The sequence below is a fragment of the Crocodylus siamensis genome, chromosome 15 (genome assembly GCF_052110815.1).
Source record: "Crocodylus siamensis isolate JL-2025a chromosome 15, ASM5211081v1, whole genome shotgun sequence".
NCBI lineage: Eukaryota > Metazoa > Chordata > Crocodylia > Crocodylidae > Crocodylus > Crocodylus siamensis.
This window is the reverse complement of record NC_143409.1, coordinates 40,719,601-40,737,901: the sequence shown is the minus strand read 5'-3', so window position 1 is coordinate 40,737,901 and position 18,301 is coordinate 40,719,601. Positions and strand designations below refer to the sequence as shown.

Below are 18,301 nucleotides of genomic sequence, written 5' to 3'. Positions count from 1 at the left end.
AAACTTCAACACAAAATTGCCCCAAAAAAGAAATCATCCACAGACTAGATTGTGTTAAATATGGTCTAAACTGGAACTAGGGATTCTTATCTCATTATCTGGATTAGCTTTTGTGACCCCTTTGTCCCTGTGGGTTTATTACTTGTTTGCCTCTCAGCACTGCCCTCCCACCCACCTCTCCCCACCTTCTCTTCCTAGTCTTTTGTATACAAGTCGCTCTTCTGATGTGATCGTCTGCTCTGTGCATGTCCTTTCACTGCATCTAATGAAGTGAGCTCTTGCTCAGAAAAACTTATGTATCCCAGTTCGTGTATTAGGTGCATCTCTACCATGCCTTCTTCCTGACTTCAGACTAACATAGCTAACGATGTGTCTCTGCTCAGAGATGTTAAGGGGTATTTGATGGCTTATGGGTGCATGGGGGAGGGAGGGGGGTGGGGCCTGAAGGAGATGTTCTTGTGGATTTTTATTGCTTTAACACCTATTACTGCAGTTCCCAATCTTTCCAGGCAGGTAACCTTACTTCTAAGCTTACTTCCTATGTCAGAGGACTGATTTTGATGGTCCTTTCTGCTCCTACATTGCTGTTGAGAAAGTGTAAATCCTGGACCATGATTCTTTGTCTATGTCTTCATGAAATGGAAGCAGAGCATGGGGATGCAATGCCAGTCCAGGGAAACAGAGCTCATGGGATTCTCTTTGTTCCCCCGCCAAGTGGTCAGGAGGCAGAAAAAGCCAGCTGCTCTGTGGCAATGAACCCGTCATGGGAATCTCTTCTGCCCGGGGTCGGTAAGCCAAGAAGAGCTGGAAGCAGAGTCATCAGTCAGCTTGGGATCAACTCCTACTGGCTTTTGGACTGGTGCATGAAGATAATGGTGGGGTAATTTCTTTTTCAGGTGAGTTCTCCGGTGTTTTGTGAGGCCTGTACTGGACCTGAAGTCCTTCTCACACTCAGGGCATTGATAGGGTTTGTCTCCCGTGTGGAGTCTCCGATGGATGGTGAGGGTTGAGCTGGCCCGGAAGGTCTTCCCACAATAAGGGCACTTATAGGGTTTCTCCCCAGTGTGGATCCTTATATGTCGAACAAGGGTTGAGCGGTCCCTGAAGCATCTTCCACAGTGGGGGCATTTATAGGGCTTGTAGTCCCCATGAGTTCTCCTGTGCGTGACCAGGGCTGAGTGATCATTGCAGCTTTCCCCACATTCAGGGCATGGACAAGATTTCTGTTCTCCATGTTTCTTCTGATGCTTGGTCAGAGATGAGTGTTCAAGGAAGACTTTCCCACACTCCAGGCACTGGTAGGGTAGTAGCCCCAGGTGGATCAACCGATGAATATCATAGGAGGAGCTGTCTGTGAAGCTTTTCCTGCAGTCAGGGCAATGGTGGTTGCTTTCTGCCTTATGAATTTTAAGATGCTTTCTTAAGGACTTGTTTGACATGAAGCTCTTCCCGCAGTTGGAGCATACAAAGGGTCGCTCCCCAGAGTGGATTCTCTGGTGGACCACGAGGCTGGATTTGGAAGCGTAGCTTTTCTCACACTCAGGGCACTGATAGGGTTTCTCTCCCGTGTGGGTTTTCAGGTGTCTATTGAGGGAGGAGCCCCTGCTGAAGGTTTTCTCACACTCAGTACACACATGTTTCTGCTGTCCTGGGTGCACCCCTTGCTGTGTCTTGATATTGAGGTTTTTGTGCTCTTTCCCATTAGCACCAGACTGGGGCAGTTTCTTTGCTGGTTGGTTTTTCTGCTGCCTCTCTGTCCTGTACTGTTTTGCACATGCCGGAGAGTCATCCCCTTTAGCTCGTCCCCATAACATCCCATGTGGTTCCAGCTGCTCCGGATCTTCTTTCTGGGGACTCTCCTCCTCATCCTCACTTGCTGTCCCATCACCTGCTGGGACAGAGAGAGCACCCAGAGGGAAATCATTCTCTCTGCTAGAGAAGAGAGAACCTCAGAGGGAGGAATAGAGAAAGAAGGAAAGAACAAGTGCTGGGGAGATGGAATAATCAGGCAATCATTCCCACACCCTTGCCAGAGGACAGAGAGGCTGGGAGCCATTCTGTCTCCACATCCCATGTGAAGAGCCAGAGCAAGGAATCAGTCAGGACTGGAGGGGACCCACAACATTAGCTGGGCACAATCCTGACCTGGCTGTGATGAGGTTGAACTGGGGGAGCTCAGTTTGTAGTAATTCCAGTATGTTTTTATTGTTGATCCCAGTTTCAGGAGTCGTCCAACTGGTTCCTCATCACCGCTTTCTTCAGAACTGTGGATGTCTGGCACCCAGGCCTCTTCCCCTCGCTCCAGTCGTGCAAGGAAATCAGCTGTGTAAGTTGGAAACTCTGCGCATGGGCAAAGAAACAGGTGAGTTCGCAGTGGATTGCAGACTCGGGGGAAATGTGCTAAGGACATTATTCCAGCCACTTCAGCCTCAGTCCACTTGAAAGCAGCAAAACCCCAGGGCAGGCTCTCTAGATGCTCAAAACCACCAGGCATTCTGCTGATGGCGGACTTAATTCTCCACATCTGTGCTGGGAGCACACAGCCAGATACCCAGCATCAAAGATGTTCTTAAAATATTAAGCCAGCAGCTCCATGTCCCAGAGGGAAGAGATGCCAGCCAGAAAGGGAGATGCTCTGTATTTACTGTTTAAGAAAAGAGAAGAGTGAAGTAAAGTCAAGAATCACAAGGAAGCTCAAGAGTGAATGAACACAGTCCATCCTGAGTAGCTTATTTCGCTTAAGGCTGGGCTCAAGGAGGGAGCGTATCAAGCAGCAGAGCAGGAGGTAACAAGAACTACAGGGGCTAACCATAGCACTTCCTGAAGGGAACTGAGAGGGTGAGCATGTGTGGGTGTGTGCGTGTTCGATTTATATGCCACTCATCCCAACTAATGTTTGGGGTGGCTTACAATAAAAGAACAGAATAACTTACAAAACAGGGGAGCGGCAAGAGACCACAAAAGCTTAAAAGGGAATTAGAATATCAGCATAAAACAGAGATGCCCAAACAATATCTCAGTCTAGCTTAAAGTCTGCCCATGTAGGAAGGTCTTGTTGTGCTTCTGTCCAGCTCTGGCGGGGTCTCAAGATGGGGGGAGTTCCTGAGCTGAGGAGCAACTGGAAGGAACAACCTCTCATACATTTTCACCAAGCAAACTTGGGCTATTGTTGGTACTTGCCAAAGGTTGCTCTTGGCTGACTTTAGGGATCACAGTTAGGGCTGGACACAGGAATGGGCAAACCAAAAATTGTAATTTTTATTATTATTATCATTATCTCTGGCAAAAGGGGGCCCGATAATGAAAGTTCACCCGTGGCCGCCGGGAGTCTAGGTACAGTTCTGATCACAGTGGGGCATAAGGAAGAAAGTGGCCCCTTAGGTAGGTACAGCCAGACTCTTTAGGGCTTATAAGTCAAAAAACAGCACCTTGAATTGTGCCTTGAAAGCTTTTGGGTACCAGTCCAGACTCAGATCCAAGTGCAGCAGAGGATCCAAGAGTGCCCGAAGGCTGCAGACCTGAGTGGTAAGGGAAGACTGACCCTCATCAATGACAGATGCCCCAATCCCCCCACATCAAGTGATCTGCCCACCACCATCACCTCTGTCTTGTCTGGATTCAGTTTTAATTGGTTTTCCTGCTTCCAGTCCCCAACTGGGGTCTTCCTCCTCCTCTTCCTCCCCCTCCTCCTCCTCCTCCTCCTCGGTGGAAAAGACAATCACCTCTTCATAGGCCTCTGGTACCTGAAATAAGCATCTTCCACTCATTACCTGCCCCCACAGCATCAGCTCAGCCACAGGCACAGTATGAATGGATCTCACTGCCCTTAGGCACAGCCAAGAAGCAGGCACTCTCCAGCACAGCCCCCCTCCCCCTCACCCCATCAGCTCTGCGACAATCACTTACCTGAGCTAGCTTGGCTGCAGCCATTTCCTCTCCCTGAGCCCTGGGAGGATGGGTTGACCAGCAGTGGGTCATGGAGGTCCCTCTACAGCCTGTCAGGGCAAGGAAAACCAGTGTGGGCTGCAATCAGCTTTGCACCTAGCTCCCTCCAGCCCCCCAAGGCTCTCTCCCTGCAGACAGAAGCTCTAGTCTGCAACTTTGGGGAAATACTTGATCCCTGCATTACAGCTCAGACCTGACCCCTCCCACTAAGATTAAACCCACCCAACATTTTTAACTCCCCTCCCCTGCAGTTTCCCCCTCCCAGAGCCAGAAAAAAGCAGCATGAAGCTCCTCAACACTGTCCCTAAGGGCAGCTGCTTCCCTCAGCAGCACAAGGACCAGGCAGGAGCAGGGACTGGCTCTTCCTCTCTCTGCTCCTCACCTTGGTCACACGACAGTCTGGGCAGGACTGGAGCAGGTCACCTCCCTCCCCAGTGACTGCTCCTGCTGTCTCATCCAGTCTACCTCTCCCAGTTTCTGTCTTCTTCCACTTCTTGGACTCCACATCTCATTCTTGCAACCAGAATAGCTCCTCCCTGTGCTCCCAGGAGTGAGAGTCTGTGTGTCAGCAAGGGCAGCAGCTCTGGGACTCTGCTCAGGGAGCAGAGATGGATTCAGAGGGGCCATGTGTACAGAGAGACCCTGTCCTGCCAGTCCCCAGCACTTTCCCCAAAGGCTCTCTCCTTTACCTGGAGTCCCCAGCTCAGGAGTTGGTGTCAGGAGTTGGCTGCCCTAGGGGGCTGCTTCCAGCCACCAGCAAATGTCAGCATCTCCCACCACAGATCCTGCTGGGGCAACAACAGCTTCTCATCCTGAGCTCCCTGCTCACAATGGAGGCAGCAGCAGCACAAGCATCTGATTCAGGAAGCTCCACTCTTCCCCCCTTAACCCCATGCTGACCAGAGACAGAGAACACAGGTCCCCTCCCATAGCAATAACCACATCCCTCTGGTGGCAGCAGGCAATGTGGTTCCACCCCTGAGCTCCCCTCCTCGGTGCCCAGAGCTGGTGTGTGCAGGCGGTGGGGAGCCTGCCCTCCCCCAGGTAATATGTCCTGGGAAATGAAGGCAGGGAGGATCCAGCCTTTACCTGGACCCATGTCCAGGCTACACAGGTATGACAGGGGCAGTGGTGATGCCCAGGGTCACTGTGCTGGGCAGAGAGGTCTGAGACAGCTGCAGAGTTGTCAGTGTTGGGAATCCAACAAGATTCAGGAGTTTACATTTTTCTACATCGTGAGATTACCAGCACCAAACCTGCGATTTCACCTTTTGCTAAAGCAGCCACTGTTTCCCTTCCCATCCTGCAAAGTTGAATCCAAGCTGCTCTTCAGCATAGAGCTGCCATCCAGTCTCTCCTGCCTTTGCCCCTGGAGGAGGGGTTGTCCCTTGCAAAGCTTTCTGCCATCTCTTGCTGTTTTTACTTGAACTGCTGCTAGGCTGCCGGCAGAAGTGATGGCAGGGGGGAAAGAAGTGGTAAAGCAGCCACAGGGCAAATGTAAATCTAGCCCCACTAAATTAATATGGTTTTTTTAAAGACTGCTATTTCATATTCTTAAATTAGGGGAAAAAAATAATGCGGTGACTTTTTTTTGTTTAGTGTCCCTTATGAACATTTTAACAATGTAAAACAAACAAAGAAGAAAATTCCTAGATTAAAAACAAAGTTAAATTGCAGCTAAGTGTATGCATATAAGTAATTTTAGTATAAAACACTGAAGGGATGTTGTACTTATCCCAAAAGTTCATGTTACAAAACCAGGATGCTCAAAATGAGGGTTAATTTTACAGAAATGCCAGTATGGTATGGTATGGAAATATGCAATTAAGGTACCCATGCAACCTTAACTCTGCCCTATATGAGGGCACATACTGTAAAGGAAATCTGAAAGTCAGCTGTCTTCAGAAATACATGCCATTTGATCAGGGACTATAAAGCCTTTCTGCTGAAATTAGTTATAATGTTATGATCTAGCATTACTCCAGGATGGAGTGAAGATTATTCTGAGGATAATTAGAACTGCTGTAGTATAATATTACTTGTTTAGTTACAATTATATCAACTCCCTCAATTAATTGTTTAGTTACAATTATATCAAATTATACCAAATTCCCTCGGAGAAGTGCAATGAAGTCTTCTGTTTTGGCTGTCTCAGAACTACTTCATTTTCAGATTATTGGCTCTCTTTTCTTTTGTTCTTCATGACTGTGAAGGTGAAACACGTTTCACTACAGAAAATGCCCTGAAGCCTGACCTTGCAAAATGGTGTGATCTCTTTATTGTTCTCACTAGATTGAGCCTATGAGGCTAGAGCCATTGCTTTTTCCTGAGGGCAATAAGACTTCATTTCCATTACGAACAATGGGGCACTGTGGCCATTTTGAAAGAGGGCATCTCTTCTCAGAGCACCTTCTCATCAGGGTACATGTACACTAAAAGTCATTTTGCTGGGCCCTGTCTAAGCATAGAAAAGAGAAGATAGCTATCCCAAAAGGTTTATCTTCTAGCTTCACCTCTAATTTGCAGATTCTAACCTTACTAATATTGTTTTTCATAATCAAGGAATTTTATTATATAATTTAGCTCTATCTCGATGCACTGAAAAGTCCCAGATGCTTAGGATACATTGTTTCATATTAATTACCAGAATTTCTCTTTTTTCTTGGGGTTATATGTCCACCAGAACTACTGCATGGTGTTGCATACAGATGATTCTTCTTCAGTTTTCAGCCACTCAGTGAGTCTAATACAGATCCAACATCACTCTGCAAAGCACAGGGAGCTAACAGCATAGTGCAATGAGAGGGTTTTGTAGGGTGCAAGGTCAGGAGAGGGAAATGACTGTAGGGCTCAAAGACATGGTATTAATGGTAGGGTTCTTCATCCTTGGCTCCCAAGTTGGGGTTTCCAATCCGTGCATCATTCTTGCAGCTTTCCTTGGACTCTCAGCAATTTTCCAATCACCTTTTCAAAATGGGGATGCCAAGGCAGGGCCCAGGATCCCAGAAGAGGTTCCACCAGTGCTATATGTAGAGGCAATAGGACTTCCATTTGATACTGCCAAATTTGTATATCCCAGGATAGAGGTAGCACTCTTACTCACAGCATCACATGAGAAGCTCATATGGAGCTGGTTATCTACCAACAGACTCTAAACCTGTTGTAGACTAAAGGTCAAACCCACTCTGGTAAACTAGGTGCCTAGAGTTGAGGCAGAATTTCGGTACCTAAGTTGCAAGAAGTGATCATTGTTAGGGAGACTAAGGATTTTGGAGCTGAGTGCTGAGAGCAACTGCAGAGAAGGGCAGCGGTTCAGCCATACCTGTGCTGGGTCCAGGTAGCTCCCTGCTCAGTCTCCCGTGGACCAGTGGTTGGAAGTGTCCAGCTCTCCCCATTAACAGTATAGGCAGCCCAGACATTCAACCCTTTTTTTTGTGGCTTACTCTGCTGGAGCCAAGCACCTTATTTTAGCACACCAAAGCTGAACTTGGAGACACATAATGAGCTGGATTTTAACTGTTTTTCCTGTCTGATGGAGGCTCTTCAGTCTCCTGCCTTGCTTACTCCAAGGGCCTTATGGCTAAGGGCAAGCAAAACTCAGGGGCACCCAAACCCCAAGCCTCTGGGCTTGGGCCTGCAAGTAGGATGCCCACCAAAGGATTTGGAAACAGCTGAAGCCCCAGGTGTGGGTGGAGGATGTTTGCTGGTCATAAAGCCACTTACGGTTCTGGACTCTTGGATTTGAAATTAGTTTTGGCTAATTTGGCCTCAGTTACAATTTTTTTTTTTTAAAGCTCTTCAGATAGGGAAAACCATAGCAACAGTGAGTCGCTGCTGTTCAGGGGACCAGGGTAGCTGAAGCAGCTGTAAGTCTCCTTCCAGAAGGCATCATGTCTCTACCAAGGTACACTGCCACCATAGTGTGGCAGCAACCTCAGGATATGGACGAGGCCTGGGTCCGATGACTTGGAGAGGTGGAGAAGGCACAACCTGACTTGGCAGTCTGCTCCCCCTTGATTAAAGAACCTCAAACCCTAACCCTAAACAGGCAGCCTCCAACCCCTCAGAACACCCTTCTGCCAACAGACATCCTCCTGTAAAGCCCAGTGGTTACAAACACTCCCCCAATGGTGGAACTGTAAAGATGTGTTTTGGATTGTCACGTGAACCACAGCAGTCACAAAGCAGGTTGGTAGAGGTATAGTGATATATATAGTGAGATGTATGTGTGTGTGTGTGTGTGTTTGTTTTTGCCAACAAAAAAAAAATCTGGGAGATTTTGATTTGCCAAAATGTCTGCATTGGGACTCAAACTCTAATTCCCATCCTGTATTTCTGGGTCAGTCACACCCCCTTCCTCTGTAGCAGGGACTGCTCTTTTTCTCAAGTGCACACCGGCACTTGCCCATCCCACTTCCACCCTTGCTCCCTCTCTAGGACCCACAATGGGAACTCAAGGACCCTAAAACAAACCTGGCACAATGGGCTTCTGCTTCCTTCCTTATATCCCTCTGTCTCCTCCTACTCCCTCTGCCAGTCCCACACTTACCCATTCCCCCATCTCCCTGGCAGTTCCAGCACTGCCAAACAGATCCATGGATGTGCCAAAAGCTGCCTGCCATCTACAAATCCAGGTGTCTCACGTGCATGGCTGCAGACCAGAGCATGGCTATGTAACAGCTCAAGACCCAGGTGGCAAATAAAACCAGCTCTGTGTGAGATGGCTTTAAAATCTTGCAATTAAGCCATTCTCTTGATTTTTTTAAATAATTCTGGAAACAATATTATAACTCATGACCCCCCTCCCTACTCTCTGTGGGGCTGGAGCAGTCCATGTGCTGGGTTGCAACCTTCAAAGCAGCAGAGAACAAGCTGTGGGAGGAAGGGATTTGGAGCAGGCACTGCTGCTTCAGCAGTCAGTCTGTGGCTTCAGTGCTGGGCTGCAGTTATGAACCCTTCCCTTCCTAGGAAGAATCGGTTTATCGGGAGGAGCCAGGAGTCCTCCCATGCAAGGGCTGGGCTTGGTTCACTCAGCAGGGGGGCAGAGGCTCCAGCCCTAGCTGGGCTCCAGGGATAGATGTATTGCCCACAGCCAGTGCCCATCACTGCAAAAATGGGGGAGGGGGGCTGAAATACTCTAAGTCCCTGGGTAAGGGAAACACGATTCTTTGGGTAGATGTGATATCTTTTATTAGACCCACTAAATGCTTGGAAAAATTGTTCTTTGCAAGTTTTCAGACACAAACACCCGTCTCCAGGCACACGGTAAGAGAAAACATTCCTGCTGGGGCTTCCTGCCCAGCTGCTGTGCAAACAAAGGGGGCAACCAGGGAACTCAGAGGGGGGAGTCTCCTTGCCCAGTATGTGCTTTTGGCTGGGGCCCTTCCCAGGGTCTGTATGACACACGGACAACTGAGCTCTGGCTAAGGAAACAGCCGGTCTGTGCTGAAGACAAAGCTCAGACTCCCAGACACCCAGAGGTGGAGGTCTTTTGCGGCTGGGAGCCAGGACACCTGGCTTCTATGCCCAGCTCTGGAAAGATTGCTTCCAGCTGGACAGGATCCCCATCCCTGTGTGTGTTGCAGCCGGGATAACAGGGAGATACACAGGAAGGGGCTGGGCAAGCAGAGAGCAGCAGTGGCTGGCGGGAGATGGCAGCAGAGGAAAAGACTGGCTCAGAAACGGCATAACTTGTGAGTTTGAATTGTTAGTGATTAGGGCTGTTAGAAGAACCCACTTCAGCTACTGCTTTTTTTAAAGGAAAAATGTTCCTGATCCAAGCCAAGTCAGCCAAATGAATTCCAAATCCATGAGTCATTCAAGACCCAGATGTGGCCCTGCTACCGGCAAACATCCTCCACCCCTGCCTGGGGCTTCAGACGCTTCCAAATCCTTTGGCGGGCATCCTACATGCAGGTCCAAGCCCAGAGACTTGGGGTTTGGGCGCCCCTGAGTTTCACTCGCCCTCAGCCATATGGCCGCAGGAGCAAGCTATGGAGGAGTCTCCCATTTCCATAAAGTTAGCGTAGCTGAGATCTTCCAATGGGAAGTGAAAGAGGGAGGCTAACTATGTATTATCTCAGTCTGTCACCCCCTGTCAAGGAAGTGGTTTTCCCCTGCAACTAGGAAAACAGCTTTAGTGGTCATAGTATTTCCCCTGCCAGGTTCCTTCATAGTGACACAGGAGTCCAGGCTAAGCAGCTGCTGCTCCCCCAGCAGAGTCTGTGCTAGAAAAGACTTTCATTAAAGCCCCTCTGTACTCATCCCATGGGCAACTTTCTCCAGTGGCTGGAACCAGCCCCACAGGGAAGCCCCCTCCCCTCCACTGGCATCATTTCCTGAACTACAGACTTCAGGTGATGGAGAGAGACCTCAGGGAAAGTACTGGGGAGGGCAGGACAGGGTTTCCCATCACACATGGACCTCCCACCCCAGACTCAGTTCTTACTGCCTCTGGCGACCTGTGTCCTTGTTGTGATCACATCTGCAGGAGGGATCAGTGCTCCCTTTTCTATTCCCTCAGCTTCTGCTGGTATCAGCTCCAAGGTTGAAACCTGGGATACAGCTGGGGAAATGAGGGATGATCAGGCAAAGCCATTCCAGAGAGATCATGATCCAACCCCAGTGGCAGTTCCTATCTCTGTGTAAGGTGGAGGAGGTGTCTGGTGAAAGGAGACAACCTCTGGCTCAGTTTGCTACTTGCTTATCCCCGTGCATGGAGGTGATCTGGGGATGCAGAATGACCCCAGCTGCAGCTGCTGCCCGCTCACTGGGTCCTGGGACCTGGGACCTGCTCCCTGATGCACCTGGGGCTGGAGGGGGCAGATCAGAGAGGAGGGAGGGGCAGCATGTGTGGCCTGGAAGGGAGTGGGGGTCCAGTTTGAGTCTCTGAACACCCACAAATGCACCTGCTTTTTCAGCATGCTGTCACCTTAGCCTTAAGACTAAGTCACAGAAAGCAGTAGGTGGAGGAGGAGAATCCACTCCCTTTTTGCATTAACAGTTTTTCAGGTGTTGGAGCTGGAGCAGGGTGGAATTCTTTGTATTCAAGTCAAATCAGCTAAATCAATTCCAAATCTGTGAGTCATTCAAGAACCAGATGTGGCCCTGCTACCAGCAAACATCCTCCACCCCTGCCTGGGGTTTCAGATGCTTTCAAATCCTTTGGCGGGCATCCTAGGTGCAGGGCCAAGCTCAGAAGTTTGGGGTTCAGATGCCCCCAGGTTTTGCTTGCCTTAAGCAGTATGGCTGCAGGCACGTGTTGAATTCATAGGTGTTCTGTGACAGGACTGGAGATGATTCCTGGTGAGTCTGTGTGTATTGTAGACTGGCTGCGCTTGTTCCTACACAAGCCCTTCAAAAGCGTGGCCAGTCAAAGTAATGTACAGGAACTTCCACAACACTCCCCTTAGCTACAGCTGAGACTGTGGACAAGCAGGTCTATTATTTTCATGCACAAGGCTTCTGCGTGCTTCATCAAGTGCAATTTTGTGTCAAGCTTTTGTACTGTGCACCTGACTGTATTTGCCTGGCTCCCTGGTGTTGTCGGTGTATTCATATCATCCAGTGTGTGCTCTAGTTTGCAGTGTTTCTAAACTAAAACTCCCAAGATATGCAATTTAATTGTAGAAGCATCTCAGAATCTGCCTACTCTGTTAGTAAATTCCAGTGATATTTAGTGATTCACACTAAATGCTGTTACTGATTATTGATTATATCCTGTGTGTGAATTACACAGTAGTTTCCCATAATTAAAGTGTAATTCCATCACTAATTAGAAGCAGCTGTTACTTAGTTTTTAATGAGCAGAAATTACTGTGGATGGTTGAATATTGTAACAGATCAGTGACCTGCATAAGACAGATTTTCTTATCTTTCCTAAGAAACGCAACTAATATGGAGCAGGGAGCAAATTCTGTGGGTGCTCTTTCAAGGAGGGAGGCCAGATAAACAGCAACAGAGGGCTACGACGTAGCTCAATTCATTCTGTTAAACGTGATATTTCTCTGCAATGGCACATTTCCATCTTCGTAAATGCCCAGTTCAGAATCACAGGGGGCGTGTCTACACATGCAGTTACTGTGCAGTAACTTACTCTTTAATGTGGCAGAGCCACACAACTGCTTTATCACTGCGAGGTGCTCATCTTAGGTGCACAGCTGTGCTGCACATGTCAGCAGCCTGGTGGTACATCACCACACTCCCATATTCATGGTTTGACAACCACCGATAAATCCTTCCCGATCATTGTGTGTGTGTGTTGGGGTTTTTTTCAAAAATATTTATTTCTATACTTATAAAATATCTCTAACAACCTGGCATGTAACCACTGGTACACTTAACACACCAAAAACACACTTTAACAGTTAAACTATTTTAGTTCTGTTACAAAGTTCATACCATCACCCTTCCAGTACTTTTACACATTCATATTCATCATTGTCATTGTTTCCATCTTCACCATTGTCCTCCTCATTGTTCTCTTTGGAGGGTTTGCCTCTGCAAAGTCTGACAATCCCCTCTCTTCCATATGAGGTCCACCATCTCTTTCCTGTCATCCACTTCTGTCTTCCTGTAGTACCAGTACATTTCGCTCAGCCCCATTTTAATATAGTTCTCAACTGTGGGCTTTGAGTACCTGTTTGTGAGCAGGTTCCTGGCTTTCCACAAGGCATACCTGAAGCAAGAGATAAACTGGTTGAAGTGGGCTGTAGGGCCCCCTTGCTTATTTGGTCAAGTGCCTGTAGAGGTCCACTTCTCTGGTCAGGGTTCTGACACCTGTCACCACCAGGAGTACATGGACTTTCTTCCATACCTCTCTGGCTTATGAGCAGTCCAGAAAGAGGTGGTCAATTGTTTCCACCTGCTACCAGCAGAATTGCCTTAGGCATCTGGATGGACCTTTCTGCCCTGCATTGTTTCTCTTGGCCACCAGGGCCAGCTGAGGTGGCAGGAGCTAGTAAGGTCAGACCTGAAGCAGTGGGGGGTAGTGGGGTTGGACCTGAAGTGGGGGGCGGGGAGTGAGGTCAGACCCAAAATGGGAGGGAGGTGGGGGAGCAGGGCTGGACCCAAAGCGAGGGGAGGGGGGCACGGGGGTAGAGAAGGGCCAAATGAGAAGCAGCGGGGCGGGGTGGAGCAGGGCTGGCCCCAGGTGGCAGGAGGGTGGAGTGGGGCTGGACAAGGAGTGGTGGGCGGGGGGGACAGAGCCGTGCATCCGGGTCGTGCCCCTGCTTCCCATCATTCTTGGTGGGCGATTTGCTGGTAATATATCAAATAAGCACAACTGGGCCCCTTCTTCACTTAGGGCCCTAGGAGTGTGCCTAGTTTGCCTATGCATTAATCTGGCCCTAGGTGGCAGTGGAGGTTCTGGGCATCCTGGGCTTGCCTACCACACCCTCATAGCTCAGGGTCCCAAACCAGGAGAGCAGGTGCAGCCGGGGCATCAGGAGAATTAGCACCAGCAAGGCACAGTGGTTTAGGCACCCCTCTGCCTTCACAAACAGCTCATTGTACACTACCCAAGGCATATGAAGCAGCGGGATGCTTGGGATGCAGTGGCAGCCAGGTCAGGGGGCCAGCCCTAGGGTGCCTTCCTGGAAAGTCCTCCAGTAGAGAGGGCACGGACACAGCTAGCACCTTGCTCCAGTTGTCTAGGAACCCCATGCACCACAAGCCCAGACACTGTGGGCTGGATGGCAGCACAGCACCGTGGGTGGCCTGCAGGGAGAGAAGAGGAGAAATGGGATCTGGAGCCAGGGCAGCAGGTGCTGCCAGCAGACCTAGCTGGTCCTGTCCTGGGAAGGGGGCAGGGTATGCAGGCTGCCTGTGGCCAGCACTCGGTGGGCCACCAGCCCCAGGGGAGCAAGTGGGGATGGGGTGCTTGTGTGTTAGTTGCCTAGGCCCAGGCCTGCCTTGCCAGCTTACCATGGTCCCTGGGCACCCAGGCATGGCCAACCTCTGATCTGAGGCTGGGCAGTGCAGGGCCCCTGATGCAGAGCATCTTATCTCTGAAGTATTGCAAACTCTCACAAAAGGTCTCTGTCTCTTTCCTCTGCAGAGCCAACATCTGAATGTGGGGGAGAGCCCACCAGCCCCAGCAGGGATGCTGCTTTAATGTTGCCACCACCCACTGCTGGAGCCCTCTGCATGTACCACCTGCGCCAGCAGTGCACACAAGTTCAGACCCTCCTGGTCCAGCAAATGGTGGTGGTGGCCAAGGAGTGGGAGGTGCATAAGTAGACATAGGAGGCACAGGAACAGGTGCGGGAGGAGCAGGAGCTGGCCTGGCAGCAGGAAGACATTGTCCAGGAGACCACCTGAGAGGATGCACGGGCCCAGGCCCAACAGGAGTACTGGGCATGGATGGAGGCCCAGGAGTGGGACCATGTTGAGTTGCTCTGGCAGCAGGTGGACCTCCAGGCCCAGACATTGGAGGCTGCAGATGCTGACAGCTGGGCCCTAGACTCCCTCCTGGGTCTGGTGGCTGTGTACTTGCCTCTCACTACCCAGCCCCTGTCTGGGGCCCAGCAGGGCGCATGGGTTCCACCTGCTGCCCTGCAGCAGGGCCCCACCTGGCCCAAGGAGGAGGCCGTCCAGTGCCTTCTGGCTGCTGTAAATCCTGGCTAGGCCCCCACCCCGGGTCCCATGCCACCCACCTGGAACCAGCTCCACTGTTCATCCCAAAGCTAAGCAGCCAAAAAGGCAAAGGGGCCAGGTGCAGGACCACAGAGGTATGCTGACAATGGCCTCTGACAAGCAGAAGCGGTCCCAGACCTGCAGGGGGAATGGCCTAAGGCTGGAGGCCTGGGCACCTGCCCCTGGGCTCTGTCCCCTAGCCCCCCATCCCCCACCCCATGGCCCTCTATTCTGGGACCAAAAGACTGAGACTGATGTAAATAGTTTGCACTTTAGGAAGCAGGTTTTTTACTGGTGATGAGTGGAGAGGATGGTAGAAGGGCACTGCGTGTTGGGGTGGGGGTTCTGTTTGCTGAGGGGGGAAAGTATGGGGTGGGGGGTTGTGAGGGTAATAAGGTTTTTTTGTTTCACCCATGTGCATGTCCTGACAGTGGTGCTGGGGGTGGGCAGGGGGTAGGAGGCATGTGGACCAAGAGGCCAGCAGGCTGGAGCGGGAAGTGCAGGAGGAGGGGGTTGGCCTGGGTCTCCCCTGCACCAGCAGGGCCATGGCTGTCCTAGGGCCTGGGTAGGGGGTGCCTGCTGCAGTCAGCAGTGTTTTTGAGCAGTGGGCCAACAGCCCAACTCAGGTCTCAGGTGGGTGAGCACTTCAGAGCTGGCCATTATGGCTGCGACTTTTCTCTGCAGCCCAGCCAGGGTGCAGGGAAACCCCCTGGTATTGAGACATGAAACATCTCTGAAGCGTCTTGCTGCCAAAATGTTGCCAGAGCCCCCTGGCTCCTCACTCAGTAGGTTGCTGATCCTTGGACTAAAGCAATGTGTTCTGGTCAGCTCTGGCTACACAGCAGAGACCCACATCACAGAGATCCTGCTCAGCACTGGCTGCTGGGAAAGACTCAGTCCCTGCTGGTGGCCCAAAAGAGCAAGAGCTGGAGCAACAGCTCAGAGAGAGGTACCAATTGGAGCTGGTCAGCTCTGGGAGGGGACAGTCTGTGCTGTGCGCATTACTGTGAAGACACAAATGGCCTCAGGGCTGGGCTGGGATGTGTTGCATTGTCAGAGAAACTGAATTTTTAGTCTTATCTTTGTATCTAAGATCAAAACAAAGGTGGGTGCCTTCAGGACCTGCCAGTAAAAATGAAGACAGGGTTCTTTGGGTAGATGTGATATCTTTTATTAGACCAGCTAAATAGTTAGAAAAATTGTTCTTTGCAAGCTTTCGGGCACAAACACTCTTCTTCAGGCATAGGGAGAGTGTGTTGGTGTTTGTGTGCTCTCCTGAGTAGAAGCCAACATGCAAAATACAGGTCTGTGAATATGCAAATATATGACAGTAAGGTTCAAAGGGAATGGGAGACAATAGGTGTGAGAAGGCCGTAAAAATGAAGTCAGTAACATGGTAGAACAAGACCTCGCCCATCTCATAGCCCAGACCCCCTCACCTACCCCACCCACCTTGGACTCACAGACAGTGGAAGGAAAGGTGCAAGTCATATTATTGATCTTTACTCTTTAAAAGTGTCCAGGGGCAGGTGTGAGTGTGACTTTTCCCTGCTGGCCAAAGATCCCCTCTCCCCCCCCCATTGACTTATCTCCTACATCAACCTCCCACTAGTACATTCTACACTTGAATCCCTCATGGCCCAGCACAATAAAGGTATCTAATCTCTCCAGATCTCCTGGCACCTTGACTCTAGTTTTGGACATCTAGGGCTATTATGTGTCTGTAAGAGGTATGTGTGTAGGATGGAAAAAAGACAGCCAGCTCCACCTGGAAGAGAGACACTTGGCACAGACTGTTCAAGGACCTCACGGGAGGGGAAGCGGACAGTGAGAGTGAAGAGGACAGAGACATAACTGGACCCAATGACAGCAAAGTAGTCGGTGACAGAATCAGCAGCAGTGGCAGTGACAGCGACAGCAACAGCAAAAAGGACAGGGAATGAACTGAGATTTTAAACCGTAAAAGGGGTTTTTTGGACCAAGGGACTATGATTGGGTTAGAGAAGGGTAACAGGTAGGTGTGTGGGGCCCCAGAGGAACGGGTACATTTATTGTAATGCATGCACGGTTCTTGTGTGATGAAAGGTTTGTGGTGGAAGATAGATATATAGGTGTATATATAGATATATGTATATATATATAGAGAGAGAAATACACACACACACACACATATATATACATAATTTTCAACAAAAATGTGTATAGGTACTGGCTACTACTGTGCATGCCCAGCCCGTGTGCAGGTACATAGTTGTGCAAGCACTCAGAGCTGTATGTCTAGGAACGAGTGCATAACTGCCAAAAATGCCATGTAGACAACAGCAACAAAACGGCTATGTGGGTGACTAGGAAGGGCACAGAATGCCACCCTTACTCTTCTGGACCCCTTTCACTGCCCTTGCCAAGACCCTCCCCACAACACACCTATGTTCCCAGGGGACCAATGCCCTTGCACACACTGGGGGCATGAAATTTCTTCTGCTTTTCAGACGCTGCCCTGCCAGCCGACTGCAGGATTGTTTTCTTCCCCAAGGGGACTGGGATTCTGCTGCAGGTGGGCACAGAGGGCTTCTGGCTTCTAGAGTCTCACGTGATTGCTCTTTAGTGGATGAAGAACAGAGGAGGGTTATTCTGGCCAAGGGAGGCCTGGCAGCTTCTGGGAATGGAGAAGCTGTTTGGATCCCTACCAGCACTCTGCTCAGGACTGTCCCTTTTATATCAGCTTCTGACAAGTAAACATGGAATATCAGTTAATAGGAAGGCCCCTGCCACTCTCTGCCTGCTGGAAGAGATTAGTGGCTCTCTTTCTTCCCACAGCTTCAAGTTCCTGGCTGCGCAGGTTGGTAGTGGGATTCCCATAAAAAGTCTCCATTTTTTGGAGCACTTTGCCTACAAAGAGTAGTGGAATTGGTGGCCGCAGCAGCAGGTACCAAGAGGGAAATTTTTGTTGTTTCAGGAATTGATGACTTGTGGGCAGGTGCCTGGTGTTTCACTGAAGGACAGTGGTCTCTGCTGGACCGTGGACGTGACACAGTCTATGTGGGAGGGCGACCTTATGAATGCTGTCACCATTAGAAAAGCTTCATCAGATGTTCCTGTCTTCAAGCTCACCAGAGAATCCATGAGAAAAAACCTGATAGACTTCCTGACCATAAGAAAAGCTTCAGTGAAGCTTCACCATGATGATGAACCCATGATGAGTGCATGTGAAGCAAAAAAAATCACTGTTCTTTACTACAGGTGGTTAAAGTCCTGTTGACACTAACGTTGAAAGTAAGCCTTTGAATTATTACTGTGCGTTACATCATAACACACTGTATTTTAAACATCAGAGAATGCTTCATTTAACATTAAAACCTTACCTGTGTTTGCTTAATTGAAATGCAAAATCAAAGCACATATTTAAATTGCTTTAACAGCGTGTAGTACAGAAAGCCATTTATGTGCGCATACAACATTCTTAAATGGGGAACACTTTGTTTAACATAAAAACACTTGTCTGTTGAACAGACATGCAACATCAACACGTTTACAATTTTGAAATAACAGAACATTTAACATGTATTTAATGTTAAACAAATTTGTTATGTTTGTTTGCTTAGTAGAAATGGGTCTGTTTAGTAGAAAGTCTGGTACGTGAGCCAAAGCAGTGAAAATGTCATTTGTCACTTCAGGAAAGCTATCTATACAGGGTTGGAGACCTGCAATTTCAGCCTATATA

General features: G+C 49.5%; 1 protein-coding gene and 1 long non-coding RNA gene across 6 annotated transcripts; one reads left to right on the top strand and one right to left on the bottom strand.

Annotated features, from left to right (window-relative positions):
• Positions 1–258: 258 nt before the first annotated feature.
• LOC149852423 (uncharacterized) lies at positions 259–4,769 on the bottom strand. 3 transcript variants are annotated; one of them, XM_090028910.1, is made up of 5 exons: positions 4,635–4,769; positions 3,907–3,995; positions 3,602–3,743; positions 2,146–2,340; positions 259–1,891 (listed from the first exon to the last, which is right to left on the bottom strand). In XM_090028910.1, the coding sequence occupies exons 2-5, from the start codon at positions 3,976–3,978 to the stop codon at positions 762–764; spliced, it is 1,539 nt and encodes a 512-aa protein (XP_089885036.1). In that variant the 5' UTR covers positions 3,979–3,995; positions 4,635–4,769; the 3' UTR covers positions 259–761. The 3 variants fall into 3 exon arrangements, with proteins under 3 accessions (XP_089885036.1, XP_089885038.1, XP_089885037.1); XM_090028912.1 differs by having other exon boundaries at positions 259–1,888; XM_090028911.1 differs by lacking the exon at positions 4,635–4,769 and having other exon boundaries at positions 3,907–4,077.
• A 4,634-nt stretch (positions 4,770–9,403) lies between these two features.
• On the top strand, positions 9,404–17,974 carry LOC149852422 (uncharacterized). Of its 3 annotated transcripts, none has more exons than XR_016439312.1 (3): positions 9,438–9,638; positions 14,003–17,134; positions 17,537–17,974. It is a non-coding gene; the product is annotated as an uncharacterized LOC149852422 (long non-coding RNA). The 3 variants fall into 3 exon arrangements; XR_016439311.1 differs by having other exon boundaries at positions 14,003–17,419; XR_016439310.1 differs by having other exon boundaries at positions 9,404–9,638; positions 14,003–17,974.
• Positions 17,975–18,301: the final 327 nt, after the last annotated feature.

What these genes read in the sequence shown, in the direction of transcription:
- LOC149852423 (XM_090028910.1), bottom strand. Translation starts at nt 3,978, where the DNA reads ATGACCCACTGCTGGTCAACCCATCCTCCCAGGGCTCAGGGAGAGGAA. An exon ending in CTGCAGCCAAGCTAGCTCAG is followed by an intron (nt 3,744 to 3,906) that starts GTAAGTGATTGT and finishes TGCTTATTTCAG; the next exon opens with GTACCAGAGGCCTATGAAGA. An exon ending in TTCAACCTCATCACAGCCAG is followed by an intron (nt 1,892 to 2,145) that starts GTCAGGATTGTG and finishes TCTCTGTCCCAG; the next exon opens with CAGGTGATGGGACAGCAAGT.